General features: G+C 67.1%; 2 protein-coding genes across 2 annotated transcripts; both read right to left on the reverse strand.

The window, feature by feature from the left end:
- Window positions 1–354: 354 nt before the first annotated feature.
- Window positions 355–7,849, reverse strand: FAAP100 (FA core complex associated protein 100). The gene is made up of 10 exons (XM_050319507.1): window positions 7,840–7,849; window positions 7,167–7,340; window positions 6,437–6,555; window positions 4,982–5,946; window positions 4,429–4,579; window positions 2,836–3,590; window positions 2,423–2,559; window positions 1,512–1,628; window positions 1,117–1,203; window positions 355–1,022 (listed from the first exon to the last, which is right to left on the reverse strand). Exons 2-10 carry the CDS (start codon window positions 7,329–7,331, stop codon window positions 888–890), a joined length of 2,631 nt encoding a protein of 876 aa, XP_050175464.1. The 5' UTR covers window positions 7,332–7,340; window positions 7,840–7,849; the 3' UTR covers window positions 355–887.
- Window positions 7,850–8,496: 647 nt separating this feature from the next.
- LOC126642055 (uncharacterized) lies at window positions 8,497–9,773 on the reverse strand. The gene is made up of 3 exons (XM_050319340.1): window positions 9,096–9,773; window positions 8,818–8,947; window positions 8,497–8,733 (listed from the first exon to the last, which is right to left on the reverse strand). Exons 1-3 carry the CDS (start codon window positions 9,700–9,702, stop codon window positions 8,529–8,531), a joined length of 942 nt encoding a protein of 313 aa, XP_050175297.1. The 5' UTR covers window positions 9,703–9,773; the 3' UTR covers window positions 8,497–8,528.
- Window positions 9,774–9,805: the final 32 nt, after the last annotated feature.

The raw sequence follows: 9,805 nt of genomic DNA on the forward strand, positions 1-9,805 counted from the left end.
CTACCCACGGCATTAAAGTCACCTGGATCACATCAGGGCAGCGCCACGTCCTCCTTCCCCATCAGGATCCACCCGGTCTCCCTCCCAGGGGCCCCCACACCCCATGGAAAGGGCTGATCTGGGGGGGCCATGGGATGCAGAGACCCCCAGGGGTGCCACAGGGGATGGGGGGGTTGGCAAAGAAACCCCGCTGTGGGCAGGACCCCCAGGGGCTGCACAGGGAGCTGGAGCTCCAGCCAACAGAGGGGGTGGGGAGCCCATGGCCCCTCTGCCAGGTTGGGGGTGGCAGTGGCAGCCTCCCGGCTGTGTCAGAACCCTCCAGGAGGATGGAAAGGAACAGAGGCAGGCACGGGCTGAATGACAGGATCGTTTTCATGGCAGACAACAGAGTTACAGACAGTGGAGCAGTGCGGGCAGGGCGAGGCCCAAACACACCGCACCAGCACAGAAATACGGGATCATTTATAGAAACAACGGGGGAGCAGAGACCCCCTCCCCTGCCCAGCAGAAAACGGGGCTCCCCCAGGCACAGCACCCTGTTTGTCCTGATCCTGAAGGCAAGGCGGCTCGGGGGGCTCAGCCCGCGGCCGGCCCGGCTCGGCACGGCCACTACACTACCACGGATCCACAAGACACGCGGCCCCGGGGGGGCTGCCCCGGCCTGGCCGGGCTGGGGGCCGGCAGGGCAGGGCTGGGCCAGCCCAGGAGCCCCCGCTCTGCCACCGAGACCCCCCCGGTGCTGCCTGACAACACGACCACGAAACACGCACAGACACACCCCCCGCCCCGCCCCTGCTCCGGCGGGCAGGCTGGGCTGGGCTGGGGGGCTCTCCCGTGGGCACCCGCCCCGGCCGGCGGGGTTTGGGGCGCGCTGGCCGCCCTCCTGCTCACAGCAGGACCAGGCTGGGGTTCCGCAGCTGCCGGTAGATGTTCAGGAGCTTCTCGGCCGTGGCAGCGCCCTCGGCCCCCTCCTCACCCAGAGGCAGCTGGTCCCGCAGGGTCTGTGCCTCCTTCAGCAGCATCTGCGGGAGGGGCATGTGGGGGGTGTGGTGTGGGGGGTGTGCTGTGGGGGTACCACCGCGTGCACCCCACGGGGGAAGATCAGGGGCTGCTCACCTCGTGGTTGGCCTGGATCTGGCGCAGGTACTGCATGCGGAGGTCGGGGGGTCCTGAGCCCTGCGCCGCCTGCTCCAGCACCAGCGCCTGCGAGGAGGGTGTGTGCTGGGGGACTGGCACCACCCAGGCCCAGGGACCCCCAACTCCAGGGGCCCAAACCCTGGGGACCCCCAAAACCTGGGAATCTCAGCCTGGGGCACATGGCCAACACTGCCCTGGGCTCCGTGGCCCAAATGCCCTGAGATGTGGTGATCCCACCATCCCCAGGCCATGCTGGGCTGGTCTGTAACATGATGGTGCCACAGAATCCCTGTGCCTCACCCCCAGGCTCCATCCTGGGGGTGTTTGGGTTCCTTGGGGTCCCCCTGTCCCCCATGGGCAGTGCCTGAGCGTACCTGGATGCGCCGGATGACGGCGTGGTGTGTCCTGCACATGTGGGCCAGGGACGGGCTCTCCATCAGGATCTCCACGGCCTGGATAGGACCTGCTGGGCTCAGGTCATTCATGGCCACCTGGACAGGGAGAGCAGTGTCACTGGTAGCTGGGGGGGAACAGGACCCCTCCCAACAGGCTCCCTGCTCCCCAGGAGGCTCCCTGCACCCCAAACCCTCCTGCTGGGCATAGACCCCTGCCCACCCTTCCCAGGGCCAGTTTCCCCCAGCTCAGTGCCCATAGAGTCCCCACTGAGCCCTCCCATGATTGAGCCCAGCAGGCTCAGCTCCAGCAGAATTAGCACAGTCATTAATCACCCTGGGGACATCTGAGCTCTCAGGGGGGAATCCACCCGTGCCAGGTACCGGGAGGCCCCTTGGCGGGGTCAGCCAGCAGAGCTGGGCAGAAATCCCTGTTTTCCTGTGCCTTTAGAGGGGAATTTTTCATGAAATGGGGACGAGCTGTAGATCAGATTTACAGCCCAAATCCAGCTGTGTTTGCCCCTTGTTTTCCAGAGCCAGCAGGGAAAGGCCACGTCTTCCCACAGCCCAGCCCCACGCCAGGCTGGGGCACAGTAAGTGTCTGAGGCATCCACAGGGATGCAGCAGCAGCACCCCACTGCCCTACCTGATAGGGAAATGGGAACACAGAGGAGGAACACCCACATGGAGCAGGAGGGAAGTGACCATAGCCTTTGGGAAGCCCAGGGTTGGGAGAAGGGACCGGGAATGCCGCACATCCAGCCCAGGAGGTCAGGATGGCGTGGCCGTGCATCACCCTGCTCCCTGGCACTGGGAAGGAGATGGCTTTGTGGGGCAGGGAGCTTCCCTGCAGGCTGACCCATTCCTCAGCTCAGGGCTAACCCATTCCTTGCCTCTCGGACGAGCAGCTGGACGTGGCCGCCGTCGGGTGCTGTGCCACACACCGATGCCACCTCCGTGCTGCCCAGCGCCTCGGCCCCGGGGTTCTCTGCCAGCAGCCAGCGCAGCGTGGCACAGCTCAGGGGCACATCTGGGGACCAAAGGACAGGGCAGAAATGTGACACCGCTAACAGGGTGTGCCCGGGGCAGCCAAGGGTGGTGACACAGGGGCTGGTCCCCTCCCTGCTGGGACACTCTGAGCTCGGTCACAGCACTGTCACTGCACCCGTGTGTGCCAGCCCACGTGCGGTGCTGGGGACGGGGGGGTCACACTGCCCTCCTCGCCCAAGGGAGGGGCTGTGACAGCGTCACCCTGCCCAAGGACAGCTCCCTGGTGCTCCCAGGATGTCCCTGCCCAGGGACCCACCTGTTCCCGAGGTTTTCAGGGCGCTTTTCAGCAGCTCTGAGGACACCCGGATGGACGCTGCCGAGGGGGGCAAGTTCCCGTCTCCCGGGGTTTTCCCCTCCTCGGGCTCAGTCTGTTCCTGGGACACTTTGAGGAAGGTCTCCACAGGGTCTGGGGGGGCAGGGGGTGCGTCTGGCCCGGGGGGGCTGCTCCCGAAACGGAGGCACTGGAGCATGTCAATGGTGCACTGGCTGAGGGGCAGGCAGATCCCCTCCCTGTCCGGGGACAGCAGGGGCGAGTCGTCGGGCAGGAAGTCATCCAGGTCCTCGGAGGAGTCGGAGCCGCTGCCCAAAATATCCCGTAAACTGTAGTAGAGGGCACAGGAGATGGTCAGAGGCAGGTCCAGCTTGGTGTCCGCGGTGGGGCCGAGGGGCAGCGTCAGCTCCCGCTTGTTCCCGGGGAGCAGCTGGTCGATGGGGAACGTGAAGGTGGTGGCCGAATCCACAGATTCCTCCTCTAAGGCACAGGGGCTGGCCAGGAGCTGGACACAGAGGGTCCAGCCCTCCTCCAGGCTGTACTCGCTGCAGTTTTCCAGCAAGCAGGAGATGGTGACGTTGTCCTGGAGCAGGAGGCAGCTCCAGTTGGCAGTGACGGTGCAGGCGATGGGCTTGGGGCCCTCGTGGCTGGAGAGCAGCGCCGCGCTCACGTTCATCACCTGGTTCAGGCTGGCCAGGGCTCGGTTCCTCTGGTCCACGGCCTTCTTCAGGAAGGACACCCTGCAAGGACAACGTGACAGGGATGGAACAGCGGGAGGCATGCCGGGACAGTGCTGGGAGCGTGGTGCCAAAGGCTCTGCTGCTACTGCGGAGCCGAGTAGCCACTGGCACGATCCCAGTGCCCAGAGCCACCACAGGAACCTCCCAGCTCCTTCCCCTCGGCAGTACCACATCCATGTCCCCACCAGAGCTGACCCTGTGGAGCAGCTCTGGATAGCCAGACCCTGGGAATCCCCCTGTGCAGGGAGGGGGGGCCTCGCCCACGCCCCCTCCCCGTGCACAGACAGCCATGGAGACGGAGGCACGTGCCTGCCCTGCCTGTTAGTGCCAGCTTGGCATGTGTGACAGGCGCCTGGCACCCTGCCTGTGCCACCTTCTGCTGCCATGGCTGCTGCTGCCAGCCCGCCCACAGTGCTGGGGATGGCTGTGCCATGGAGAGGGGGCTGCCCTCAAACACTGGTTTTATGTTACTGAGTTTGGGGGAAGCTTCCCAGCCTGGGAAGGTAAAATACTGGAGTAGTTCTCTAAGAGAAAACCACTGAGAGAGTTGGGGTCATTCAGCCTGGACAAGAGAAGGCTCCAGGGAGACCTTAGAGCACCTTCCAGTCCCTAAAGCAGCTCCAAGAGAGCTGGAGCTGCAGAAACTGTGGCTGTCCCAGGATCCCTGGAAGTGTTCAAGGCCAGGCTTGGAGCAAACTGGAATAGTGGAAGGTGTCCCTGCCCATGGCAGGGGGTGGAACTGGGTGATCCCTTCCCACACAAACCATTCCATGATTCTGTGATTAGTTACTGACAGAGACCTGCACAGCCCCCAGCTCAGTGCCCGTGCACCCCCTACCTCTCTGAGGTGTTCCCTATCCCGGACAGCAGCTCCTTGATCCTCCGGCCGATCTCAGCAGGGGTCAGCTCCACGTCCGGCTCCTCAGGGCTGCACAACCCACAGGACACGAGGCTGCCCTTGGCCGACAGAGCCAACAGCTCCGACTCACCTGGGACACAGATGGGGCTGGTCAGGGAAGGGGGCCAGGAGGGGAGCAGGAGCTTCCCAGATGGCTCAGGGAGGGATGCAGGGGGGACATGGAGCAGGATGGCACTGTCTGCCCCAATGCAACGGGAGTGGAGGCATTGTTCTGTCTGCAGGGGAGTACGATGGAGAGAGGACACAGATCACCACAGCACACCCAGCTCACACACAGCCCCCCAAGAAGGGACACCTGCCCTGTCCCCACCACCCCTCAGCCAAGGCCAGCAGCACCCAGCGAGGGTCACAGCTGCCACACAACGTCCCTGCTGGTGGCACAGGCAGCTCTGTGGGCAAGGAATCTGGACAGCAGCCCAACCCTGCACAGAGCCACGGGGAGGGGACAGGTGGGCTCCCACTGCCCCAGTACCTTCTGAGGCCCGAGAGGACAGGGAAAGAGCCACGACACTGCAGATACTCAAGCTGGCTGGGGACAGGACAGGGGGTAGGACGCCGGTGCTGCTCTCGGCGTCCTCGGGGTCCGAGGCGTCCCCCGCGCGGTCCAGGTCGACGGCGGAGATGTCGGAGTGGGTGCTGTAGTACATGCGGCTGCCGCTGCCGCAGGCCGCGCACAGGATGGGCCCGCGCAGGGAGTACTCCCGGAGCTCCGGCACCGCCGTCTCCTCCCGCTGATCCGCCTTCACCGCCACCATCTTGCCGTAGTGGCCCACGGCCACCACGCAGTCACAGCCGGGCTCTCCCGGTGGCGCCGGCTCGTCCTCGTCAGCGTCGTCGGCCGCGCGCCGCTCCGTGCGCAGGGCCCCGATGAACACGATGGGCTCCTCCAGGTGGTGCAGGATCTTCACCGGCGGGTCCGGCGTGGACACGTCCCGGCAGCCGCTGTCGGTGGCGGCGGGCGAGGAGCTGAGGGCTTTGAGGGGCACGGAGCAGAGCTGCCCGTCCGGGAACCCGCACAGGATCATGGGCGACTCCAGCATGGCCGCGTCGATGCCGAAGAGGAGGCTGAAGAGCGGCTCCTCCAGCACGAAGCCCCCCGAGCACCAGAGCCCCTCGGCGCCGGGCGCGGCTGCGCAGCACAGCACGGGCAGGAAGCAGGAGGGGGGCGCGTCCTCGCCATCCCCCGGCGGGGAGCCGGGACAGAATTCCACCTGGCTGACCTGCCGGTACGGGGGCCCGTCCTGCTCCGGGCGCGGCAGCTCGTGCAGCCGCATCCACCACCTGCCCTCGGCCTGGGACAGCGTGATGACGAAGGTGCCGAGCAGGGTGAACATGCTCAGGCTGGCGTCGGGGAAGATGCAGGAATCGGCATCCACCGGGAACACGCCGCAAGGGCCGTTGCTTTCTTGGCCGTCGCCGTCCGTCTGCTCCATTAACCTTCGGGAAAACAGGGAAGAGCTCCGAGCCAAGCCGTGGGGAGAGGCCAGCGTGTCCCTTGGCCGCCTCCTCGCCTGGCCCTGGGAAAGGAGCTCCTGCAGCAGAGCTTTTAGCACGAGGCAGAGACAGGAATTCTGTGGGAACGTTCATGAGAGCAGAGCCCCCAGCCCAGGGGCGGTCCTGGCTGTGAGCTCTGCTGCCCTTGGCTGGGCAGCAGGGCCTTCCCGGGGGGATCCAGTGTTTGCCAGAGGCTGCTCGTGTGTGAGTCAGCTGGGATGACCCTGGGCAGCTGGAGATCAGGATGGGGACAGGGATAGGGGCTGGAGCGCTCCAGCACAGAGGGTTTGCAGCCCTGGAGTCAGGAGCAGGATCTGGAGAGAGCTGGAGCCTCACACAGAGAGGAAAGCCCCACTCTGTGGTGGGAAGGGGCAGCCCCAGGAGCCCAGGGATGGGGACACAGCGCTGACCCCGAGGGTGACAGACACCTCACCTGCTCTGCTGCTCCAGGGACACGCAGTAGATCCCGCTGTGGGCGCACAGGATGTAGAGCTGCCGGGGCTGGGGCAGCAGCTCCACGTGCCACACCTGCTCAGGGCAGCGGAACACAGCCTGGGGAGGGGGCACAGAACAAAATGTCACCTCCCACGGCACCTCCCACGGCACCTGCAGGGGTGGCAGGGACGGGGGGTTCCCTGCAGGGCAGGATCCAAAGCGATTCCCAGGGATAAAGGGATCCCTGGGCAGCACCCAGCTGGGTTTTCCTGGGGTTGGGAAGGGGGCTGTGGCAGCTCCTGCACCCTGAGGGGAAGAAAAGCAGGGATCAGGGAGCTGCTACTGCTCCACTTTGCAGAGCGGGAGCGCAGTGTGGGAGGCAGAGCCCGCTCCTGCAGCGGTGCAGCTCTCAGAAATGATAATCAGAGCCAATTAACAAAGGCAGCGGCGTGTCAGTCACTAGTGACAGTGGGGACGACTGCCAGGCCTGGGGGAGAGGGAACAGGAGCTCCTGCGCTGGGGGGAACGAGCCTGGGGGGTCTGATCCAGTGTGTGTCCCACGGGACTGGGAGAGGGGACGGCTGGCAGCACCCCCGGAGCTCCACAGGGACGGGCAGGGGGGCTGGTGGGGCTGGATTGCTGGGGGATCCCGGGGGACTCGGCCATGAATGGTGTTCCTCTGGGATGGGGGTCCCAGTGTGGAGCCCCCCGTCCCCCAGTGCCCTCACCTTGAGCACTTTGCCCTCCTGGTCGTACACGTAGACGAACTCGGAGCCGTTGGAGAGGTAGATCTCGTTCTCGTGGCACAGCACGCGGGGCTTGCCCGCCGCCAGCCCCCCCACCGGGCAGCAGAACCCGGCCAGGTAATCCACCCTGTGCCCCACCTGAGCCATGGTGCCGGCCTGGGGGGCACACCGAGGGCCGGGGGGTGTCAGGGGGAGGGGATGGGGCCCCTCTGCCAGCTGAGCCCAGACCCCCAGAGCAGGGGGGGGACACGGCCCTGCGAACCCCCCCCTCCCCAGCACAAGTCCAGACCCCCAGCCCCGCGTCCCCGGGAGCCCCCCAGCCCCTCGTAGTGCAGGCTCAGATACCCAGACCCCCGGACCCACAGTCCCCCCACACCTCCCCATCCCCACCCGCACACACCCCCTCCCCAAGCATCACTCTCAGCCCCCTCTCCCCATCCCAGCGCCCCAGACCCGCCCCATCCCTGCCCCAGGGCCCCTCACAGCCCAGTCCTTGTACCCCGCTCCCGTCCTGCAGCCCCCCACCCCCGACTGCAGACCCCCAGTCGCCCCCAAGCCCAGCCCAACAAGCACACCCCCGCTATCCCCCCACCCCAATCACCGTCTCCGCTCCCCCGGCCCGTCCCGCCCCCCTCCTCCCGGAGGCTCGCGGTACCGGGCGGGGGGCGCGGCGGCTCCGCTTTACGGCTGCGCGGCGGCCGCCGCAATGGGCGGGGGTTTGCGACGGGCCGTAAAGCGGCGATGGGCGGGGGGGGCGGCACCCGGGGGTTCGAGACCCCCAACCCCGGGGTGACCCCCTCACCGTGGGGACCCCACCCAACCCCAGGGTGACCCCTCACCGTGGGGACCCCCACCCAGCCCGGGGGCGCGGGCAGAGAGGAGCGAGGCGGTGCTGGCAGCAGCGGCTTTATTGACACTGAGAGGGGCCGCGTGGGACCCCGGGGTGGGCAGAGACCCCCCAAGCTGACCCTGACCTTGACCCACGGGGATGGACCCCCGAGTCTGGCTGAGCCCCCAAATGATGCCCCTGACCTCCCAAGGGCTGGCTGAGCTCCCCAAGTGATGCCCCCCCATTTGAAACCCCTCAAATGAAGCCCCCCCGTCTGTCTAAGCCCCCCTCAAAGTGCTGCCCTTGCCCCCCACCCCAGCCTGAGCCCCCAAGTGTCGTCCCCCACGTGATGCCCCCCGGTCTGTTTGCCCCCCAAGCGATGCCCCTGACCAACCCCCCAAGACCGGCTGAACCCCCCAAGTGATGCCCCCCCATCTGAGGACCCCACCAAGGGGAGCCCTTGTTCTGTCTGAGCCCCTCCCAGTGATGCTCCCCCCCCCCATGCCGGGGGTCCCTCACTGGGGGGTCCCAGGTGCCCTGCGGGGGCTCAGTGGGACCCCCCCTCGGCGCGGGGGGGCAGCCGCGGCCCCCCGGGCCCGGCTCAGCCGCTCCACGGAGGCTTCGAGGTGGGCGAATCTGTCCGAGAGCCCCCCCAGCTGCTCCTTCAGCGCACGGAAATCCCGGTACAGCTCGTCCAGAGCCCCCGACAGCGCCGGGATCCTGCGGGGGCGGCGGGCTCAGGGCAGGGACCCCCCCCGAGCACCCCCCGAGCCCTCCCAGGGAGCCCCCCGGCCCTCCCCTCACCTGCCGTAGTCGGGCAGCACGGTGTGGTGGTCGGCCAGCAGCAGGTTCCGCAGCTGGGAGGTGATGGCGAACTTCCAGTTGTCCAGGACCAGCGTCAGGTTGGCACAGCCCCTGCTCGGCGGCCTCTGGGCTGGAGGGGCTGCAGTGGGACCACGGGCAGCCCCCCCGAGCAGGACCCCCCCTGGACCCCCCTCCAGCCCCTTGCATGGGCAGGCCCCGCTCAGGCCCTGCCTGTGCCCCGTGCTGCGGTGGGAAGGGGGTGCCAGGGTGGGAATTACCCTCTCCTCCATCGTCCCACGCCGGGCGCCGCCTCAGCTGGGCTGTGCTCCCCAGGGCCGAGAGCAGCAGCAGGGGCAGCAGCAGCCGGGCCATGGCAGGGCCCTGTCCCCATGGCGTCCCCAAGGGTGTCCCCAGGGCTGTGGTGTCCCCGAGGGCCGAGCTGGGCATGTGCCACCCGCTGCTCCTGCCCTGCTCCCGCTGCTGCTCCGCTCTCCGGGCTCTGCTCCCCGGCTCTGGCTCCGGCCGCTCCCGCTCCCCGTTCCAGGCTGGGCTGGCGCGGGGCCCGGCGGCTCCAGGGCTGATTGCAACCAGACCCGGACACGGCCCGGACACACGGCCCGGACACACAGTCCTGTCGGGAATGCCGAGCAGTGATGGGGTGCAGGTGGCACAGCACTGGGGAGCAGGGCCCCCCACCAGCTCCTGCTGGGAATGGGGAACATCCCAGCTGTGTCCCTCATTCTGGATGGGAATATGGAGCATCCATGGAGCTCCATCCCAGCAGGGGTGATGGAGTGCAGGTGACACAGTGCTGTCCCAATGGGAACAAGGAATATCCCAGCCCCATCCCACAGGAGGGAGCACAGAGGCACTGGGGAGCCGCATCCCCGCTTTCCCATTGGGAATGTGGAGCGTCCCAGGACAGGTGACAGAGAGCAGGAGGCTCTGGTTTGAGGTGCTTTTATTCCACGTTACTCGCAGCCCCCGG

Source organism: Myiozetetes cayanensis, unplaced genomic scaffold (assembly GCF_022539395.1).
Source record: "Myiozetetes cayanensis isolate MyiCay16 unplaced genomic scaffold, myiCay2020 scf22, whole genome shotgun sequence".
Classification (NCBI taxonomy): domain Eukaryota; kingdom Metazoa; phylum Chordata; class Aves; order Passeriformes; family Tyrannidae; genus Myiozetetes; species Myiozetetes cayanensis.